The following is a 24,251-nucleotide window of genomic DNA, read 5'->3' on the forward strand; positions in this document are numbered from 1 at the left end:
CAAGCTGAAATGAAGTTCCTCAAAACAACTGTTTATCGTTTTGCATCAAAGTAATTTCATGGTGTTGGTGCTCAGGAATACAAAAGCACTCACCTATGTTCATACACAATAACTCATTTTTCCAGATACATCCCAACAGCCTTGCTCATTTTCATTTCCTCAAATACCTTTTCTTTTTCAAACTCAAGTACACCTGCCTCCAAGCAATCCTTATCAACATCATCTTCTCTTCCCATATCCCAACTCCATGAATATACAAGTATACCTACTTCATCCTCATAAATCACCATCAGAAAATCAACCAGTCCGACAAAAATTCCTAGGGCACAGTAACACCTCTGAGTGACAATTTTGGGTGGTACCTATAAAACAATAACAAAAATTACTACCCCTCCTAAAGCACAACAATCTTGTCTTGGTGAAAGGGCTTGTGACTGAATGACACTTTAATGACCCCTAGAATTGTGCCTGGAGGAGCAGTCATAATTATTTCTTTCTAATGATAGGGTTGCTGTTCTTCCTTCGTAATGGTAGGGTTGCCAATGTCAGATAGATCCGAAGGTAGCACCCAGATTTGAGCTAGCCCATGCATAACTTCTCCTCAGGTGGCTAAAGACATCTGACACCAATGGGGCAGCCCTTTAACTGATGATGTCATGTTAAAAACACTGTTGAGGAAGGCAATGGGAAACCTCCCCAATTTATTATTCCACAAAACAATTACAAGTATCCTCTCTCAGTATGTGTTGAACAACCCTTCCCTGATAATGTCCATCTTAGAATCACTTATGCCTCATTCCTCAACCTGCCTCTATCTCTTCCATGACCCCTTTCTGCTTAACCCTTCTTTACTCTCCCCTCCTTCCTACCATCAGGATACCAGCTACCTTCCACTGTCCTCTCAAATAATGACCACAAGTGTCTATCCCCCCCCCCCTTTATTTACCTCTCCATGTCTTCAGTTACTCTGATTCTTTGGGTTTTTAGCATATTTACCCTCTTTGTCCCTGCTTGCCTTACTCCCCACTCTTTTCTTCCCCCCTTCCTCAAACAGGTATAAATATGATGTATCACAATTTGAATCTTGTCTGGTACCTGAAGATGATTCAATGAACTGAAATGCATTGTGCCTAACAAATAAATCTGTGGAAAAGTACAAATTTGTTTTTCTCAGAATGACAAACTTCCACTACATCTCACCTGAATCTGTTGGATATCAAATACATGCAAAGTGAAAGCAACAGCAACGGCAGGACAAAAGACACAAAACCAGATTGATTTTTTATGTTAAGACCATATTGAGAGCATAGAAATTAGAGAAAGAGATAGAGAGAGGGAACATAGATATTTTAGGCATATGCAAGGTGAAATGGATGGATTGCCAGGATTACTGGAGGGATGGCTGTAGAGTAACATACAGTGGATGGGAAGAGGGCCAGTAAGGGGTGGCAATAGTATTTAAAAAAAGATGAGTAAATTTAGGGAATGGAATGTAGACGCATTAATTGGAACAACTAGAAAGGTTGTATAGAGAATCATGGGCCAGGGCAGGGAGATGGGTGCTATAGAAAAAAAAATAGGAGCACAAAAAAGGATAGTGATATTTAATTATAAGTAACACTTGGTTTTAAAACCATAATAAGCATTAGTTTACATGAAAAATACCCTGTATTTCAGAAATATATCAGTTGAACTACATTTTGGTTAGGTACAGACTTAACATCAGAATAATTAATCCACAGAGTTTCCTGGAAGTGGATTAAGAGCGCAATTTAGCACAACTGAAGTTCAACATCAGATTCAAGAGGACAAAACAGGGAAGATGGTGCATCCAATGGAAACTGGAAGCATTAACCAAGACAAAAGAAAAGAGCACCAGGAGGCAGTAGAAAAAAAATTGAGTGGGAACAGGGAGAGTATTACAAAAGAAGAAAAATGGTATCACCCTTGTGTGGCAAGCTACTTCAAGGGAGTGTTACAACAGGGTAAAGCAGGATGTCATGAATAAAGAGGAACATAGAATAATAGAGTAGAATATTAATTTCTTTGTTGGTTCAGTAGATTTTGAGAAGGTATTTGATGGAGCAAACTGTGTAGAATGCACTAAAATATTGCAGAAAATAGGAGTAGATTGGAGGAATAGTAGACTTGTCCACCACCTGAGCATGTCTCAGTATGCTCAAATATAAGTAGCAGATGAATAATTGGGATGGGCTGCTTTAGGAAGGTACGACAAGGGCGTCCTTTACCACCCTAGCTATACAATGTATATATGCAGGTAATAGAAAAATATGCATGGGACTGGAGATAGGAATGAAAGTTGGTGGGGAATTAAAATAATTTATTGTTTGTGGATGGTCAACTTTTAATAAGCCACTAAGCCAAAGAGTTACAAGTATTTCTTAGCACATAATAAAATCAGAGTTATAGGTATCTTTAGGATGAGAATCAAGTAAGCAAAATAAAGGTAATGAGGATTTTGAGATAGAGGAAGGCTACAGTAAATGTTAAAATAGGAGAGCAAAACCTACAGTGTGGTTTTGCAGGGCAAGGAAACATGGTCAGTAATGCAAAATGATAAGCATAGACTGAAGGCTTTTGAAATTTAGCATTGGAAAAGAGTGGAAAAGGTAAACTGGCTGGAAAGAAAAAAAATTAGGAAGTGCTAGTTATGGTGAGGGAGAAAAATTGTAAGGAAGCAGGAAAGGTGGATTCAGAGGATTTAAAGAGGGGATGTAAATTTGAAGACTAATATGGGGTAAAATGTTAAGAGAGCAAGGACAGGATAGGAAAAGGATAAGCATGTTGGATGGTATGAAGGGCAGAGGGAAATATGGGTAATTGAGAAAGGGTTTTTTGTGGTGTCTAATGCCATCTTTTTTTTATGCCAGCAGGTACCCATTAAATGCCTACTTTAAATGGTAGATTTATTAGGTAATCAACCAGTTAAGGTAGGTTTTGGAAGGACATAACTGCCAAATTAATATTTTGTTTCTCCTAACAAAACACAACCCAATCCTACTCTACAAAAACCCCTTCTTCATCTCTGTATACTTCCTTTCTCTGTTCATCACATCCAACATCCCTATCTTGTTCCTGCCCTTTCCTTGTTTGCCTAACATTCTCCCCTCTGTCACAGTCTTCAACATCCCACTGCCAATCAATATGCCTTTCATCCATTTTTCCTACCTTCTTATGATTTCTCCAACAATCCCCTCTCCTCACAAACCATACCTAGCACTTCCTCATTTGTTTTCCTTTCGGTTCATTACACCTTTTCCGTCCTTCTCCACACCCTTATTTCAAATGCTTCCAATTTACTTCTATCATCCTGCTTCTGTGACCATGTTTCCATGAGGTACATAACTACACTCCATATCAAAGTTTTGATAGGTATTTTCTTAAAATCCTTACTCAACATCCCTGTCATCAATTCCCTCCTTTTTGTGAAAGTCTCTTTGCCTAATGCAATTCTTCTCTTCACATCCCTACCACTTTGACCATTTTGGTCCAAAACTCAAAATATACAAGCCCTTCCTCCACAGCACATTGTAGTCCACTGGAGGGTTAAATGGAAGAATATCAAGAATTAAAAAATAATAATAATAATTTCTGAATGTATCCTTGATTTCTGTAAACAAAATTATCCAGAAAACAGTCATACTTGATTGCTCATTAGCATGTGAGGACTATGACTTTGATTTCACACTTGGCAAAGGTATTATTAAAGATCATCTAGAAAATAATGGAGACAAGAGCAATTGAGTACATAAGAGAAGATCAATTTAGATATAGAAATAAAATGGGCAAGAGTGATGCCATAGCAGAGATGAGTTCACTAGGCAAAGTAGCATACAGTATAACCAGGATGTATTTGTATGCTTCATGGATTTTGAGAGGGCATTAAAACGAGCAAACTAAATGCAATTAATGAACCTTTTGAAGAAAATAGACATCTTAACAAGAATCTGTAGACAATCAATCTGTGAGTCTGTAGACATCTTATCAAGAATATGTAGATATTTCAAAATGTTTTGGTGTGGATAGTTGGGGAACTCTTCAAATCAGTTAGTTTAATAGATAAGAGAATCAATTGTAATATAATAAATTTAATGAGTTTCTCAACATTTGGGAGTGAAACTTGAACAGTTAAAACTTTTCAACTTTTTGGGAAGTGTTTTGGATGAGGGTGGACTGAGTAGTGGGAGCATTAAAACAATTGCATCAGGTGGAGTAGTGTTTACATAGAGGCTGTAGGTAATGAAAGGCACCTTAAGGAAACATAAAAAGAAGAGACTTGTGAAAACATTAATATGAAGCATAGTTTTGTATGGTCCAGAAACTTGACCGTTGAGGTAGGAGGAGAAGGAAATTTGTTGTTTACTTCTTTTTTCTTTTTTTCTCCATAATTCTGAGATCTTTTTTTCCATTACCTTCTCTCATCCATCTTCCTTATCATTTCCTCTGTAATCCATGGCTCTCTGACTATTTTCCATTCCTATTGTTTCAATTACTGCTTTTTTATTCCTTGCTCAAGATACTACTTGCTCGTACTATCTTTCTTCAACTCTACTCATCCCCTTACCTTGCTTATTATTTTATGGAGGCCTTTGACACGCAGGTGTTAGGAAAAATGGACAAAAATAAAATAGGTAAAAAAAGGAAACAATGAAGTTCTAGGTATAGTAGGGGAAGAGAGACAGCTTTTTGGAGAAATTCAAAGAAGGCAGAATGAGGAAATTCAAGAGAATGGGTTACTAAAGATGCTTATAGAAGGTAAAATGTTAGGAAAGTAAGGTAGAGGGTGGAAAATATAGGTATTTTGGATGAAATAATGTGGTTCAAAAGGATTCAGAGTTAAAAAATGAGCAATTTTAAAATAGATTTTAAGAATATTTTTGTCATGCTAGTTAGGAATCATGATTACCATAGTGCATAATGCCAGGGGTTATCAAAGTCCTACCCTAGATAACTACTACTGCTAATGTTCTTTTATGTGTTTGTGGACTTTAACAGGTGATAATTTTGCTCCATTCTCTGCCCGAAGTTCAAAATGATTCTCAGGTTTCAGGGGTATAACAGCCCAGTGTTTGGACCACTGGGCTACTGACCAGTGTCTGTGCTTCCAGATCTTCCTGGGAAACCATATGTGGTACAGGCGAAGGAACCAGCCCCCCTACCCTGATGTGTGAATTTCATTAGCAATTGTGCTTAGTATTGGGTGAGCTCTACTCTTACCTAACAAACAACCTCTTCAGGTTGATAGCTCTGGAATTCTGTTTAATTTGATGGTGGGCAAAAAGTAGATGCTATTGATACAAATGTTAAGTCACCATTTGATACTGTATTTATTGTTAAACTGTAACACTGGAGGCATATGGGAATTATTTCATGTTTATCCTAATTTAGAAGGTATACTAAATAATATAGGGGAAAGTCTTAAGCCTGAATCTAAAAGCATGCTTTATGCAGATGGCCTTAAGATCTACGTTATAGTTAATTCAGCTGAGTAGTTTAAATGATCCATACATATGATGATATGATAATGAAATGTATTTAAACCTAAACAAGTTACTATGAATGACCTATTTCTGCTACAAGAATCCTACTTTTTATTACCAAGTTAACCATGTGTCACTTGGAAGGACAACATTATCGTAAGACTTGAGTGTGATATTTACATCATTCATAAATGTTGATGATAATATTGTACAATTAAAAAAAAAACTTTAGGATATTAGGGTTAATTAGTAGAGTTACAAGGACTTTCAATAAATTTTTGCATTAAGGAATTTATTCTTTACATTGTTTCTCAATGTAACAGTTTCAGAGTGCAAAAATCATTTGCCTTGAATTTTTGCATTGAAAAGCATATCAGCAGATGACTCCGTTAAAAGTTACTATTGCGGCATCTACCACAGTTTGCTGGAATTTACATTTTTTCTGTCTATATTCAAATATGGTGTCAATTGGATTTGGAGTCTATGATTAGTGTGGTTGTCTTAACAAAATACGTCAAAGGTGTCTGAAATATTTGGCTAGAATAGATAAGAGGAAGTAATTTGTGAATACATTTTACATTAAATTACACAAGGCAATGGACATAAGTGCCTCACACAAAAAGAGAGCCCAGGCTGATATTTTATTTTTATCAAGGATAATATACGATTTATTAATGTCTTCTCAGTTGTATGTATGATATCTTTTAAAGCTTCCAGAGCTGACATATGTAAGTGGGATACTGGGGAATGACTTTTGAAAATGTTATATATTGTGATTACACATCAATGTAATTGTTCTACCATGCACTTTATCCACTCTATTTTATCAATATTTTGAACTATATTTTTATATTGGTTTTTCTCAAATTTCTATTGAATTAAATGCACTATTTTCAATTGGGCCCGCTGATGTACAAGATCGTGGTAAATGTAAAACATAAATAACCTTTAAAACTTCTTACAGCCGCATTCATATCAGCTTTGCAGAAAACATATAAAAAGGCCCATTTCCAATCTAATAAAAAATACTATCTTTTTGCAAAAATTTTAAAGAACCCCATGACAATTATTTAGTTTCTTATCAATGAAATGGAAATAAATAATCCTAACACGTTTCATTCTCATGATGTATAATGAAATATTACATGCAAGCATAAAAATATGATTTGCGAATTTTTTGCAAAAAAAAAATTATATTAAGTACAGTCTTTCCTAAACACTTCTCATAACTTTTAAATAAGCATTGAGTGTACCTCTGGAATTTGCAGTTTTGGAGATTTTAATAAAACGTGTGCGCTCAAAAAAACATAATAAAGTTTTCTTTTTGAAAGTTTGCTTAAAGGAACTTAAAATTAAAAATTCCTTATTTTTCTATAACACATATTATAGCATTTTAAAATGTCGAAAGCGTATACTGTGGGCAATATCCTTGATATACAATATTTTTCGACGACAGTTGGACAAAATTACGTTGAAATTGCTAAACTTATGATATTATTGCGATCATTTAGCTTACCACCATCGATGACAGAAATCAGGATTTCCTTTTTCAATACGTGTTCGTCCATTCCTTTCATTGATAAATCCAATTTTGTCATAAAAAACTCTGTCTTCAGAACCAGTCGTTTGTCGTCCCGCCTCTTCATTGTCTTAAATTTCGCCTAATAGATGTCGTTTAAACACTCACGAGAATATTCCAAAGCAGGCGCAGTCCGAAGTGCTCGTAGGCAGCGCCGAACACCAATATTATTTTTAGCACTTTTGCCACAGTAAGGTATAATACTCAAAACCTTTTCTCAAGTGACTGAAATTGTGGGGCATTGAATTTAAGTCTTTGAAGAAGTTATTTCTTGACATAAATGTTTCGATGGCCACGTGGCATACGTGTCTTAACCCGTTTATTAATCATGATCGTCCTCATCTTATTTATTATTTTCCCCGATTCAATAAAATTAATTCATAGACATAAATTACATTTATTTTGATTGAATGTAATTTTGATTAATTTTCGTAAACAACATCAACACCAATGCTGTGCGTCCATTCTTCAAGTCCTGGTAATATTATTGCAAATAAATATGAATGAAAAATCTCAATGCAGTCCCACAATTTATTCTATTGACCTTGAAATCCATCACCTTGATAGGCCAGTTTAAGATACGCCTTAGATTGCGGAATCGAAGTTGGGACAATTGCCATTGATTAATAACCTTGAAATATTTATAAATGGATATTTATTACGTGAATGAGCAAAGTAATATTTATCAATATCAAAGGTAAGCCGCAAAGAAGTCTTGTGGTTACCCGCAAGTCGTTGGTTAAGCTGACAAGGAAAATTACCAATACACAAAAAATTATTTCTTGGAATGCTCTGGATCTTCTTTCTCAGAACTCAACTTCGTAGAAGTGGCATCTAATTATGTTTACAAATTAGAGAATGATAAATATTAAACAAGATAATGCATGGAAAGTTTACGATAATTTAACACAGTGTTGTTATTATTGATTTTATTTGTAAATCTTAGTATTCACGTGGCCCATTCCAAAACAGAATGACGTAGCGCTGACGTCAACTGAAGTTTACAAAATAGACTTCAACACGCCACACAGCCCGACTCGTCACTTGTTTTTGACTATTTTCCCACTTTTATCGAAATTATGTAATGCCACACCTTCATCTTCTAAAAGCACAAAATAAAATTTAGCTATAATAATATTAACAATAGATCATTAATCAATTTTATATAAGATGAAGCCCATTAGGTATAATAAACAACATGTGATCAGTTCTAAATTCTCTTATAAATTTCTGCAGTCATGGGATGACAGAGCAAAACAAAACTCCCCATTGGTTGAACTCCTTAGAAGGATGATGCTGATTGGCTGAACAAGGAAGCGATTGATCGTGCTCATGTGACCTTTGTGTAATTTCTTGTGAGTTTGAGATAAGGCGTACGGTGAAACATTTTGTGAAAAAGCTGGTTTACATACTTTGATTGTGCACAAATTGTTTTCCCAAGTGTAGAGGAACGTTGTGTGTATCAGTGGAAAACATTAAACTTGCTGACATTGTTTTCATTTTCCTCAAGTTTTAATTACTTGGATTCATGGTCGTGTTGTTGTTTCATCGCGGAAGTGTGGCATGCGCGGGAAACGACTAGATCCTTCCAACGTTAATTTAATATTTTGAGGTAACCTTATAGGCGATATAATCTCTGAATAATTATATCATTGCAAAATATTAAATAATTCCAATCGTTGACAACAAATGTCATGCTCGAATATTCAGATTATAGGCGATGGTAAGACTTCATTGGCTGTTTTCTTCCGCATGAGTGTTGTGCAATCAAAACAAAGATGAAGGTCGGGACATGACCATATGTTTTTATTTGATGAGTGCTCTTTTGAGATTGATACATGTAAACTAATGATGAAATGCTGCATTTGCACTCGATAAATAATTTTTCTGATTTTAAAGCTAGTGTCAGCTGCTGAAATCAATGTCGATATCCCCTTCTATGCATGCTGACTAAAAACTGATGTGTATTGCGTCAACAATTGGAATGTTTTGTTGACCATAGCATCTTGCTTCTTGTAGTATATTTTTCCATTAATGCGAGTGATTTATTTCAGGTGGTGCCGTATTTGAGTTGTGGCATTGACTGAAATACTCCGCAGCAGGATGGCTGACCCAGCCTATTCCGGAGATTTTTTCTTAGACACACACTCAATAAAACAAGAGCCACAAGGCATGGATATTAGCGTAGCTGGAATTGCCATCCCAAAGCGTACATCTGGTCAAAGGTCATCGGATATGTCCGATATTCGTGAATACGGTTTTGATATTGAAGACACGTGTACGAGTGGTGGTGTATCTGGAAACTTACCAATGAACATGGATGGATATTATCAAATGGTTGGGCAGTCTGGATGGGGCTCCCGAATGGACACAGATGTGGAGTCTTTTAACAGAATCTGCGAGGATACGTTCAAAATGGACGAGGAAGATATTTTCCAGGTTGATAAAGCTGACCTCTTCCAAGGCCCAACCCTAGCCGAGTTGAATGCCAACGCTGAAACACTGCTGGACGATTTAAGTTTTGATGATCTACTACTCCCCGACGAAAGTGGAATTTTCGGAGGTATCCCAGAAAAACAAAACAATCCCAGTGTGCATATTGGGGTATCCTCTCCGAGAGAATACCTATCTGGAACTTCAACAATGTCCACATCCACCCCAGGTCCCCTCTTTACCCAATCTTCCTTCTTGCCAGGAGGACCCGGGTTCTACAGGGACACCTTCGCCTTGTCCTCTAGTGTACCGTCTGGTTCCCTGTCGATGACGGACCACCCCGTAAGGAACAACAGCCTCTCCTCGTCCATCCCGGTCTCCTCACCTCTGAGTATTGTTACTTCGTCTACCTCGTCGGGAAACTTACTTGAAGCGGCCTCACCCCTTGCGGCCCGCGGGTCGTCGGGTTCCCTGGGGCCTTCGACTCCTCCTCCTACCCCGCAGACACCTTCCCCGGTGCCATCCGTGGGTACCATTTCTAAACCTGTTCATCACAGGCACAGCACGCTCCATGATCTGCTTTTGAAAAAGGAGCCTGGCGCATTTGCATCATCATCCTCAGAATGCCACCTCGTTGGGAAGGAAGTTGTTGGTCCAGGGAAGAGTGGACAGTCCTCAGGAAGCCCTAACGAAGCCTCGCCAACTCCTTCAGGACCTGTTTCTCGCCTTTCCTCATCTGCACCAACGCACTTAGAACTGGAACAAATATGGCAGCGAAGGGAGCCAAGGCAGCATCTTCTTTCCACTGGTTCCCTAGCGGAGGCAGGGTCCACCTCATCCCTTTCCACTGGTTGGTTTTCTAAACTTTAGTTTTGTTTTATTTAAGATTATATTAAGAACATTAAGATGAGATTTATTAATAGGAAAAATTCCCTATTGAAATATTTCCCAAAAATAGACATTGCAAACCCAAAAGGTTTACTTTTGGAAAATTAAAATTTGTTGAAGAATATAAATTAGACTATCATTTTATTGGTAATATCGATGGGTAATATCATTTGGACAATGTAATAATGAAATAATCTAAGATTCAAAGTGAACATCAATATAGCCGCACAGTTATATAATCTGATAGTTCTTGAAATAGTATTGTGATAGAAATAATTTATGTTACAGAGTTGTATGAATAACAGTTATCTATGGTTAGAGTGGAATTATAATTGATAGCCAACTTTTAAATTATAATTGATGGTTAACTTGTCAATGGTAAGGGTAAGGTCATACAATTACTATGCATTGGTTGAATTTATATTTCCTTTTGCAGATGAATATCCGACACACTATACAGTGCTTGTTATCACAGTGCAGAAATCTTTCATACTCATCATTATTATGGTCAATCTAATTTGAACTTTAAATTATAATGCCTAACTGAATGAATTCTATTGTTTCAGGCTTCACTTCGTGGAAGTAATTAATATCCATTACTAAAAAAAGAAAGAAAGACTCGTACTTTTCCTCAGATTTTCCACAGAATCTGTGGAAAAGTACGAGTCTTTCTTTCTTTTTTTAGTAATGGATACCTAACAGAATGGTTTGCCTTTGTCACTAATTTGGAATTCTCCTTAATGGCCTTAAGTCAATTTTGCACATAAATGGCCATTTATATTTTCATTTGCTATATGCCGAAGAGCAATTATTATTTCAATGGTCAGCTAGTAATTTTACTCTGCAGTGTCTCATTTTAGACAATGTAATACAATAATTTTTAATTTGCAGTTAAACATGTTCTCTAATTTGTTTAGTTTCTCTAACAAAATATACTCAGATAAAATTAGCAAATGCATTTTGTAAGCCTGTATTTTCTGTATGTATAAGCCAAAATAAGATGCAAGGTACATTTTTTTATTTATCCTTGTGTTTGTTGAAGGTGGAGTTTTAAGTCCAGAGTCTCATGAGTTTTCACATGATGAAGGCTTTGATTCAGAAGATGATAGTGACCACTATGAAGATTTTTCATCTGATGCTGGTAATTATTAAGTTGGCATATATTTGTTTCTTCTTGGCAGTGATAATGTTGTCATGTTTTATGTAATGAATGTTCTTATTCAAGTTACACAGCTTGTGTTCCTTTAAATAAGTTATGCAAATTTCCTTGATTGCTACCCTGTTGAGTCCTTTCCTCAGACGACAGTTCCAATCTCCAGATTTATCAGTTTAAAGGTCATTCCAATGAAGCACCCATGGTGGTGATGTTAATCCTTACTAATTGACTTTATTGTGACTACCTAAAAATGTGCTCATGATTTGAAATATTGAATTGCTTTCTTTTTTCTTTTTTATGTTAATTATATCATTTATTTCCAGATTCTGATGATGATGGTGATGATGGAGGAGGTCCTGGACCAAGAGACCCAACAAAAATAAGTAGTGGTGGTTCTAAGAAGGAAAAATACTTCTGGCAATACAATGTTCAAGCCAAGGGTCCTAAAGGGCAGAGGCTTGTCTTAAAGACCAAACTTGAAGACCCTCATGTTCTTAATGAAGTTACTGATCCGGTGTTCAGTCCTCATTGTTCTGTCCGTGGAATCAAACACAGGTTAGCCATTCTTTAGCAAGAATAGAGCCTGATCAGTCTCCATATCACAAGCGAGTTATATTTTAGTGTTACTAGAGTATGTTTACATGTTAGTGTGTACGGTAATAAAGCTTTTAAATCAAAACCTCCCATTGGAATGCTCTAAATTTGTGTTTTATTTTAGATTACCCTTAATTAAAACTCTTATTTTCACTTCATTTTGAATACCCCTATTTTTATATCTGAATGACTTCTGAAACAAATTGATCTTTGTTGTGTAAAACATACTTTAAATGTTGGAGTAACCTTTTTCTTAAGCTAATATGTATTTTTTTATTTTTTTGTAATTACTTTTTGTCTAGTAAAACTCATCATATAATATTTTCTTTTAATTTTCCCTTTCAATGAAGTGGGAAAGCTCGAAAGGGTGATGGAAATGACCTTACACCGAACCCTCGGAAACTTTACAGCATCGGGAAAGAACTGGACAAACTTGGAAGGATAATTAATGACATGGCACCAGTCAGTGAACTCCCTGTTAATGTCAGACCTAAATCCAGGAAGGAGAAAAATAAACTTGCCTCAAGGTATATGAATCATTTGTTTATGGCTTAGATTTTTTGTGTTTTAAAACCTAGAATGTGGTATATCAAGAGTTTCTATTGCAATAAAATATTGATTAAACCAATTCCCATGGTTTGAAACTTAATGGTACTCCTAAAATCAGAATGTGTAAAAGCCATATAAATTCTACACTTCGTTATTTTTCTTCCTACAGAGCCTGCCGTTTAAAGAAAAAAGCTCAGCATGAGGCCAACAAGCTAAAACTGTATGGATTGGAGCAGGAACACAGTGAGTAATGCTTGCATAGTCTTTGAGTTTGTGCTAGTGGAGAATTTCATAAAGCAACTCAATATTGAATTTTTAGAGCATGTTGTTGTTTAATCTCCATAAGTATTTATCATAAGCGAATTGTCATTGGTAAATATAACATAATTGTAAAATAATATGTACATTCAACTGGAACTTGATGCTTGTCTGATCATGAGAAGGGTTTGTTCCCTTATGATCTCAGCTAGATCTAGGGTAACATTTTTCAAAAACTTATGTTTCAATTTTTCTCAGGGAGGCTAATCCATGGCATAGCCCAAGTGAAACACATAATTGCTTCAAGGTATACATCAGGAGCACCACCCAATCCTGAAGAATTACAAAAACATATTGAGAAAGTCTCTAAAGGAGCAATGAGTGAGTACAAATTGTTTTTAATTTAGTGATTTGTTAAATATAATGTCCAGTGGTTCGGCTGTGTGTTCTTGCCTTGGTTGTGTATGATATTGTTCTGAGTGAAAGTATTTAAGTTAAGAGTTAAGTGCTAAAAAAAATTAATTCTTGTCCTAAAAATGAGTACATCCTTATATTGGGTATTGTAATTCTTAATGCATACATTATAATAGATTAATATTCAGTGGTTATTTCCCCAAACCTGGATAATTGAGAAATTATGCGGAATGAGATAAAAAGAGAGCCATGTTTAGTTTGTTGAATTATTTGTATTTTTTATCGCCAAAAGTCTGTCTAGATTTATTTCCTGATTTGGACTGCCTAGTAGAAAAGCTGATGATGTGGTAACCTACCACCATATGGTGGAATAAACAATTATGATTAGCTTAGTCTTTGTAGGTAGTTAACAATGAATAATTGCCAGAAATAGACGGGCATCTCTTTGAGTGTATTTTAACAATTCAATGAAAGAGATAATTACTTCCTTCGGTTAAAAAGAAAGATAAAAAGTAGTGCAAAGGAGTGTGAGGCTTACCTAGAAGCCCAATATCATGTACCATATTGCTGGGGATAACTTGATGTACATCTTAAAAGGAAAAATGCACTTGGAAATATTAAATTCAAAAGAAAAACATTACTTACAATCAGTGAATTTAGTTTCACTGGAATTCTACACATTAATGTTCCCTGATTACTCTATGTGTAAATTTCATGCAGAATAATATGTTAAAAATATTCATACCCATTCAAAGCAGAAGTACGAGGGTCATCCGGAAAGTAGTACCCGTTCGTGAAATAAAGACACAAAAGTAAATATTAACAAACATAAAAAATTTTATTTGAAAGAGGATACTTTAAACTACTTCTCAACATAATCTCCAAGCAAATTAAGGCATTTGTCATAACGTGTGACAAGTTTCTGTATTCCTGCTGCATAGTCCTTCGCCGCCAGCTCATTGAGATACGCGAGGGACCCATCTTGCACAAATTTTTGCATAATGCAGATGGTGTTTAACAATTTCATGAACAATTGTTCGAGAAACATTGGGAAAATGCTCACAGATGTCATCAATTGTGACGCGCCGATCGTTCCTCACGAATTCGTCAACTGAGCTCACCAGTTGGTCTGTAATGACAGACGGTCTCCCCGAACGCTCATCGTCGTGTGTGTTCCCCCTCCCCATGTTGAAGTTGCGACACCACCGCCGAACAGACGACTCGTCCATTACATTGTCTCCATACACCTCCTTTAATTGGCGATGAATATCACATGGGCGAACGTTTCTTGCATTGAGGAATTTAATCACTGCCCTCACTTCACAACTGGCGGCGTTCTCAATTTTTTTAAACATTGTAAACAATCGCAGAAACAACACAGGCAATGCTAGCGTCACGCAACTTGGCTCAGAGAAGGCAGACAAGCCACTGAAGCTATCTGACCTCGTCCAGCGGCTACTCGCGTCGTCAGCACTTCATGCGGCACGAACGGGTACTACTTTCCGGATGACCCTCGTAGATGTGATTGTGGTTGGATATATATTTGTAAATTGGCTAGTATTATTTTGGAAATTGATACTTAGGTGAACTATTGCCAGAGGCATCAAGAAAACTGAGTGTGTTATTTCAATTCTAATACCCATACTACAGGTATAATATTGATCTGTGCTGAAAAAATACACGTATTTAAAAATTATACTGTATGCCTTGGCATCTAATATGGGTTATATTAAATTTTGCAAAATTAAATATTAATTTTTTAATAATGTTACTCAGCTCAGGTTTTTTTATTAAGAAGTGATGTGGGGGAAGGATATGATCATGCCATTTTAGCAATGTAACAAGAGGCGAAATTTCCGGACTCCCAGTTTAATTTTTATTTACCTAGCATTGTTTTAACTGTTCACTATGGGAAAGTATGGTCATTCATCTATTTCATTCAGATTAAGAAATTGGCTATGTCTGATGTAGATGCATCCCTTAAAATTTTGTCACCCATATTTGCATGGGTTAATTAAAAAAAATAGTATAGCACTGCTGTTTGGATTCAGCTGACAGGTTCCTTTTTAAAATTATTCAATGGGAAAAGCTTTTTGTGCTCATCAATATTTTTTATGCTTTGGATGACTGCAAAGTTGTTTCAAATTTTATTCAGCTTCTATTAAATTCATTTTTACGTAATAATTTCATTTTCATCTGTAAAGGTCATATTTTGTTGATTGCTTGCACTGATGACTGTCTCTATACAAGGTTTGTATAAGAAGGGACAGTAAAAGTTGCAGAAAAATAGGTTTCTTTTAGGTTTGCTACAAAGCTTAAAAATACTTCAAACCACATCCCTTGAGCATGGACGCAGTAATTCTAGTAGCTTTTCCACGACAGCTCCCTGATAGTTAGATATTGGAAGGCCCTTAAGGGTACACATGCAAGCTTCTTTGACTGCACTTGGGGTTCCATGGTGATGGCCTTTGAGAGAGGATTTAACTTTTGGGAATGGGAAATAGTCTGCTGGTGCTAAGTTGGAACTGTAAGGGGGTAGGGGAATTGTTGCGATGCCGTTGCAGGTCTTAGCAAGCAGACACTCAACTATGCTTTTGGTGGTCTGTCAAGACTTTAGAGGCAAGCTTAGCACAGCTCTTTTGCATCCCTGAATAATCAAGTGATAATGGTGTCCACTGTCATCTTGTCAATGCCAATACGATCTGTGATCATGCACACCCTTAGCCAATGGTCTGAATGCAGCACTTCACATGCATGTTGCACATTGTTGTCAGTTCTTGATGCTGACGACCATCCAGCACTGTGCTCATGCTCCACACTCTTTCAGCCATTTTTACAGAGCTTTATCACTTAAAAATAGCAGTTTGTGACATGCTTTCTTCCTTGAACACTTTATGAATCATGCCCAACAAGTCCGTAAATGGTTTCCCCAGTTAAGTACAAAATTTGTTGGTGTACCTCTGTTCGCTTCACTTTGCACTTGCACCGAGTCACTCTACAGGGGTCCTTTAAAAACAGGATTTAGCTTGAACGTACCCTCCCAGGCGATTGGCACTTGGCATATGTTGAAGTTTGAACCCCCACTGCCAAGCCTGAACAGTGCAAGCACCCTGTGACATACAGTCTCATTGGGAAAGAATTGTTCCTGATACTTTTTATCCATATCATGCATATGCATATGCTTAGCATCAACAAAATGCTGAACTTGCCCAAAATCAATATGAGTGAACTTGTTTTTGTTTTAGATGTAACGATCTATTCCTTTCCATAGTGACTGTATGAATGAATTGTTTAATTAAATACCAATAGAAATACTGAAGTTACAAATAAAATTACAACCTTCTTTAATGCAATATGTTGTGAAGTTGGAAACAGAAAAACCATTCAATCCATTGGAAAGTAAACTAAATACATTCACTTATATAATTCACAACTGAGAATTCCATAGGGAGCTCAAGGCATAGCAAAAACATCATATTATTTTCCCAAACTTTCTTCTGTGATTAGGAATGTAACCATGAATATTTTAGGATGTGTAAGTATTTTGTCGTATTACTCCAAGGAAATTCTAGACTTTTTACACTTTTTTTAGTTAAAATTAAGGCCCGACTATTTGAGAATCTGAGAAATATTGGCATTTCATGTGTCAAATTTAAATTGTTTCATCATTACTCCTCGGGTTACAATTGTGTGTGTAAATTATAACTTATATTGCCAAAAGTTAATTTACACGCTGCAATCATAGTGATGGTTTATCAATGATTTACTCTCTACTGAAAAGAACATGTTTGGGGAGAAGTTAGTAATTATCAATGGTTAAAATTATAAATAACTCTTTTATTTTTCTGTTGGAAGTTAGTCCTGTAAATTTGCTTCTGTGTCATTTAATTTAAAATACCCAAGGATTCTTAGGCAACTATAGATAGCAAATGTGTTGCCCTTTAATCTGAAAAGCATGTTGAAAATGTCATAGTATATGTTAGTGACATTTTCCCCTTAATTATATGAAGTTCTAAAACAGTGGCAGCTAAGGCAATGATGTCTACCATGGTTATGACTGTATTGTCTCCCAGAGATGGCACAGTATATATTTCTTCACATTAACAAAATGTGTAAATCAGTTAAACGATGTTTTGAAAATGGGGAACTCCTTATTTTAAGTAGTATAACTGAAGTGATTACCTTTGTCTAGAAGAGTGTGTTAAGCTAGGAATAATTGTAGAAAACTAGTGCGGAAAGTATAGTGATTGAATCTTCCAACTGATCAAATTCCCTTTAGAGATATTTTGATAAACCATCTAGAGTTATTATACTATACAAGACAACTTGTAACATGAGACCCACTGTTAGCATTTAATAAAACAATTTTAGATGTTGAAATTCAAAGACCTTAAGAAAATTGCTTCTCATGACATTTCTAAGTCTCATATCTAACCTTAAGATTCAAATCCTGGGGATTATTTATTTGATATTTTGCAAATATTTGTCATTTTCCTAACTGGCAACTTCATTATTCCAAAAATTGAGAAAATTTTATTTTTGCAACTGTCCCATGTTGATTCTTATTGGATGTGTGGAAGCCCTGTGGGTGTTTTTGGTGATGGAGCCTTGCCTAATTTCAGGTGATGTCATTGGATAGTCCCATTTAAATGTTCAAGTGGTGCAATTTCTTTGTTATTAGAACTTGTAGGAAACTGAATGGTTGTCCAAGGAGAAGAACAGACCTGCCTGCTCTGTCTGAAAGTGTGAATTTGACATGCCTTTGGGGCCTTAAGTTTCAAAGTCAAGTATCAATTATTTGTTGTTCTCTGCAGTCCTCTCTGCTCATTGTCTTTTCATTAGATTAGTCAGTAGACCTCCATCTACAGGATTAACACATCCCCACCTTATGTGAATTGATTGGATGTAGATCAAGTTTGTCCAAATCTGTGACTTATTATTTATGAGAGACACGAGAAGACAAGGGTGAGAAAAAATAATATGAACATACAACATCTGAAACAACAGAAAAGTTCCAGGTCGTTACTAATGCCAGGCATCAGGATCATAAAATTCACATGTTGACACACTTCCCCATGTTCTATAATGATTAACAAGTGCCATCTTACAACTGAATAGGGACTGTGCAAGGAGTGCATTTAGCTGGTTCTATTGTTTACCTCGGGTAATGGTGATAGTATTGTGAACTCTATAGCCCTGCCCATATAAAATGCTGTTCAAACCATTCAAGCTCAGTTCATTGTTATATGTTATTAATATTTTCTAAGGATGTATTACATAATTTTCTTCTCGCTCCTGTTTATTTATTATTTTACAATGAAATTATATAGTTTAAGGTTACAAGTAAAGAAATACTCTGCTGTTTTGTTTAGTTCCTATTGCGGTGTTCGTCTAGTGTGTGACTGATTCACCAAGCCGACTGACTTCACTTAAATATTTTGCAAAGTTAAAATAATTGACGTTCATGTCAAGGTTGTTGAAACAGGGTTAAATCTAAATAAAATACTGTGAAAGTACAAATTTATACTTCTGCATTATGAAATAATAAAATTGTCAGAAGAATATGTGCTTCATATCACAATGCTAATGTGATGAGAGTGGTGGGATAGGCACTTCATTCAAAAGCAGTATGCAATTACTGTTGATTCATTTTGATTTGCTAATGGATTATACCAAATCCTAATATCTTATTACGAAATGAAGAAACAACACAGACCTTTAGGTGAAACAATAGGCCACTTGGTAGAATCCGGAATTCTACTCAATTTTCCCAAAAGATGTGGGAATTTTATATTCCTATTGTATTATTGATCAAGTCAGGTACCCATTAATTAGCATTTCACTGATCCAAGAATATTAAAGTAGGATATAGGTAATTTGAAAATAATAACATTGTAAGCAAAATCATGTTAATGTCAATTAGATGTACAACAATAACAACCAGCTAGAAATAGGACATCATTGTTACATGACGCAGCTCTCAGCAAATCACTTTCCATCTAGAAAAGCCAGAGAAGCGGACCTCGCATAAGGAGATTTCACGTCAATAATTATTGACGTAATTGAGCTTAAACTTATCCACACTTCATATGCTGAACTTAAAACTCATATTTGGAAGTCCTGTGCACATTCTAATCAAATAACTATGTGAAAATAAACTCCTTGGCAAATACAATACTCCTTAATATTTCAGCTTAGGCAGATATCAAAAATTGTCACCAATGGTTTTACTTTGCAGCACATGTGTGAGATTGACTGGAACTATTTAGCAGCAATGATACCTCCCATGGATGCTGTTTATGTGTTCAAAGTAGCAAAGCAATAAAATGATAATACACTGATACATTATAAATAGTTTTGGCTGAAGGTTCGCTGCTGTGACTCTGCTGAGTACTCATTTCATATTATGATTTTTGTCCACTCCATGATGAATTTCATGGGAAGTGATTTATGGGAGGATGTTAGGCCAGCTTGGTAAGATTAGGAAATGAATAAGGATGTTGGATAGAAAGAACGTAGGTCGAATGCATATGGAATTGAAGAAGTGTTAATTATAGTTGTTCTAGATTGTTTCTTGTTTGGCAAGGCAAAGAAATGTAAAAGTGTAGAGTCTGTGTCCATACAGATTCTTATCTTCAATGTTAGGCTACCCAATGATATTAAAGCTAAATGTAATAAAGTAAATCATAAAATTGGTTAATTGGGAAGTTGTTCGTTTGCATTTTATAGTAATTGAGCTCATTCATTTGTATTTTCTCTTTTTCAGAAATCAAAATAGCTGGCCATACCACAGAGTTTGTGAATAAAGTCCTGGAAAAGGTGAAGAGTGGCACCCCAGGTGGAGGTTTGGAAGAGATCTGAGAAAATAAAATATCTCAAGTGACTTGCTTATAATGGATAATGTCATATTGGTTTTGTTCAAAACTTCAGGGCAACTGTGTACAATTATTCTTTAATGAAATGCTTGTGATGGACGGAATCAATTATGCTCTTATGTGTGTACTTGTGTGACTGTCAGGTGTTTAAAAATTCAAGCATTATTGATTAGGTGATACACAATATTCACCATTGTCTGAAAGCTGGTTCTTTTTGTAGTTGTTTGGATCTAATGTCCATAGTCAGTGCAGGCACTGCCAAGTAAATGGTGATTGATGAAAAGTTTGTTATGCATCAATTTTCTGAGTCTCTTTGCTAAACTTCACCAAAGGTTAATTTTGAACTATACTTGAATTCTATAACTGAATTCTTGCAGTTTTATAATGTTTATACTTTCTTTATATCAAACAGGTGATGCTCATTTATTGACCGTACCTAATTTGCAATAATGCCTCTCAATTTTCTTATTAAAAATATTAATATTAGCCCCCCAAAAATTAGATAGTGATATGTAGAGAGCTACTTGAAGAAAAGTACATCACTCTCAAATTTAGGTTGGCATGGCTTTGTAAAAGCATCAGCTGATATCTAATTGCAACATTAAGTTAATTTTTGGAAAAATATCATATCCTCCAAAAACACATCTTTTATCATAGAGGTAGCATTTAAACTGTGTTCTTTGATGTCATTGAGACTATGCTTTTATCTATGTTTATTGTAGAGTTGCAGTGATATGCCTCTTCTGATCTGTTTTACTTGAGAGTTAAAATGTTTTTCATTTCACACAATATCCTTTTGGTTATATTTATCTGAATCAGTTACTGATCTATAGTTCCTAAATATGTGTAAGGTATATTTAGATTACATTGTTAATCATTTCCATCAAATTATTGTACTTAGAGAAGTTCTCAGAGCTGTATTTTGTTACTTTATAAATAGGTATTTGACACATGAAATGTGTGTTTGTGAAATATTTGTTATGTAAGAGTTGAACTGCATGTTGATTTTCAGTATTTTTACTAAGACATTGGCACATGCTAAAAAAGTTTTTATTGGAATGCTTTCATTAACCCAGAGATAATAATGTATAGCCACTGAATTATTCATTCTTTATGAAGTTATTAAATTATGATTACAGATAAGCCTCACCGTGTGTATATTTCAGGGCATAATTTCAACACCAATGCACTTTATATATAAAGGTATAAATCACCACTGTACAAGGATTATTAGTTAATCATAATTTGTGATGAAAATATTGAATATTTATGATAAAAGTTACCATAAGATTATAGAATATATTTACTTACGTAATTTCAAAGGCCCTTGTATATAATCATGCTCGTGAGTTATGGAAATCTCTTATCACAAGTCTTTTATGCTTTTGGTACCTGCTTGTAAATGTGTTTAATCCTATTTTCTCTCTACCATTATTCCACCTTTGTTAAGGAATGAATATTTGGAGAGTTATATTCTATCAGAATGATATGGCTGTGCATTGTTATAAAGGTTTTATTAATATTATATGCTGCATGCTTTTTCATGTTTTTATTTTAATTTCTGTTTTGGTATACTCCACAAACTGTTGCCAAATAAATTGTTACAGAAAATTTAAGTAACCAGTGTAGAATTATGTAAGCAGTTAAACCCTAGCTACCGAACAATTCCTTTGTCAGTTTCAAAGGGCCTCTTGTGATAATGTTTCATTCAAAGATCGTTTTATCCCCTTGATACATATAATTGTCCTATATAAAATTATTACTAAATATGTTTGTGATATGTAGCTTTAAGAACACATATATTTTTATTACATGTTTAGAAGGAATGTGTATATATACTGGTAAATGTTTAGAAGGTGATTTTTAACTTTTCAGATAGTAATTTAAAAATTATGATTTTCTTGATTAATGAGCATTAGAGTACACCATATCAGTTTTCTTCAAGCTTATTGTAGTAGTTACTTATTGTAGTGAGTAATGACTCCTATAAGATCTTTCACATTCTTTTTGGAGGATGAGTGATTTGTAATTAAAGACTATATGTAACCATTGCTTTTAGAAACAACTTAAGCTATGCCATAAGAATGGAGTTTCGTGCATGTAACTCCTTTTCCTTTTGGTGAAGGATTTAATATCAAAAGTATTCATAATATGATCTGGATAGTCATCAGATAACTTTAATGTAAGCAGTATTTCCACTTCTGAGCCATATCCCATTTTTATTTTAAGGTTAACAACTTATTTTACCATTGTTTCTGTTGAATAAAAACGTTTTAAAGTCACAATTTGGCCACACCCATTTTATTATAATTTTCAGGAAACTTGGTGTATGCCAAGTAGGCAAACATGTCTGTAAAATGGATTGCATTCCATGCCTAAGGAGAAGTGGTTTTCAGCTGAATCTATGGTTGTGCATTATAATTTTGGTGAATTATAACCTCTGTTCTATACCTGCAATTTGTGCTGGTAGGCACGTACAGATAATGTTTCTATTCTAAGCATTTTAGAATGCTGATTAGCATTTGGTTTTTACAGTGGCATTGGTTGAAGAGTTGTGGCTAGTCTTTAATGTCTATTGGTATTAACTTTACTATCAGTCAAATAGAGAGTAGTACAAATGTTCTTGTCTAATTTTTTAATTTGTAATACTAATAATTGTTTTTGGTAAATTGTGAACTCTACCATATTGGTTTCATTCTCAGTTTCTCTATGGAGTGTAATTTTTCTTATGAACTTGAGTTGTCATTATGATTTAAGCCAGGAATACCATGTATTGATTGATTGTCTAGTATGAGTGGGAGGGGGTATTATTTATAATGGTTTGTGGGAGAGTTCGTAGTTCATATTGGGTATAACTGAGTGATCATTTAAGTTATAATTTGAGGAATCATTTTTTTCTGAGTTTCTATTGAAGCATTTCTGTATTGTGTCCATGAGATGAAGGGAAGAACAATTTTTATGGAAGCACCTTTATAGGCTCGAGAAATTTTAATTATGCAGCAATGCTGTTTGTGAAGTCTTTATTGTTGTTTATTTAATCATTCTTAACTGAAAAATGATTAATCTCCAATCATTACATTTGCATATGCTGCTATGAATTTGATTATCCTATAATCTATTAATTTTTCAAATTTGCACGAAATTTGTGTAGGGGAGAATGTTAAATCTACTAAATATAGTGATGTACCTTACTTGAGAGATATTGTTTGTATTGTTCACATGATTTTGGAAATAGTTTGATAAGGAAGGCAGAAATGAAAATGATATTAAAACAGATGCTCTATTTTGGTCAAGAAGAAATGTTTTATATTTGAGATTCTGTATAAATGTGGTGAATGCATAGCTCACATATATTTTTTCCATTATTTTCATATGGAGTTAAGAAATGGTCTTGAAGGCGTATAGAAAATTATTTTTCTTTTAGTAGAAAACCATGAAGTGTTGTTTTATCAAGATGAAAATATTTTAAGACTGTAATATCTTCAGAATGTTGTTAGTTAGTATCTCATCCTTACTTATCAGTTCAACTTTATTTCCAAGCTATGATTATTGCATATTCTTCTCTCTTCTGTGCTATGAAATGACATGAATAGACTTGTTTGCTCACCTATGTATAATGTAAATTTTTTATTTACAGAAAACTGTATGATAACCATCATTGCATGATATGTTGGTTATGCCATAATTATTATTAACAGTGAATATGCTGTACATTTTTATAGTTCCATAATTTCTATATGTAATGACTATTTATGTAATTCAAAATTTTTGCATCAAATCATTTGTAAATACTTCAATATATCATAACCATTCATGTATATTGGTATTTTATTTCCCATGCCTACACATTTTCTTGGAGAAATGCTGAGAAATTGTATTATTCAGGATTTATCTAAACCTGTTAATTATTGTAGTGTGTATTCCGACCTGGGAAACTCAGGGAGTCTTGATCTCCTGTGAAACTAGGAATTTGGTGGACATTCTGGAAAAATCTGTATTTGATG

General features: G+C 34.8%; 1 protein-coding gene across 2 annotated transcripts; it reads left to right on the forward strand.

Moving 5' to 3' along the window:
- Positions 1-8,339: 8,339 nt before the first annotated feature.
- REPTOR (repressed by TOR) lies at positions 8,340-24,083 on the forward strand. 2 transcript variants are annotated; one of them, XM_071586818.1, is made up of 9 exons: positions 8,340-8,692; positions 9,135-9,643; positions 9,776-10,363; positions 11,444-11,542; positions 11,881-12,112; positions 12,502-12,678; positions 12,870-12,943; positions 13,217-13,339; positions 20,139-24,083. In XM_071586818.1, exons 2-9 carry the CDS (start codon positions 9,184-9,186, stop codon positions 20,231-20,233), a joined length of 1,848 nt encoding a protein of 615 aa, XP_071442919.1. In that variant the 5' UTR covers positions 8,340-8,692; positions 9,135-9,183; the 3' UTR covers positions 20,234-24,083. The 2 variants fall into 2 exon arrangements, with proteins under 2 accessions (XP_071442919.1, XP_071442918.1); XM_071586817.1 differs by having other exon boundaries at positions 9,135-10,363.
- The last annotated feature ends 168 nt before the right edge of the window (positions 24,084-24,251 follow it).

The sequence above is a fragment of the Hetaerina americana genome, unplaced genomic scaffold, assembly GCF_022747635.1.
Source record: "Hetaerina americana unplaced genomic scaffold, ioHetAmer1.1.p SCAF_26, whole genome shotgun sequence".
In the NCBI taxonomy this organism is placed as follows: Eukaryota; Metazoa; Arthropoda; class Insecta; order Odonata; family Calopterygidae; genus Hetaerina; species Hetaerina americana.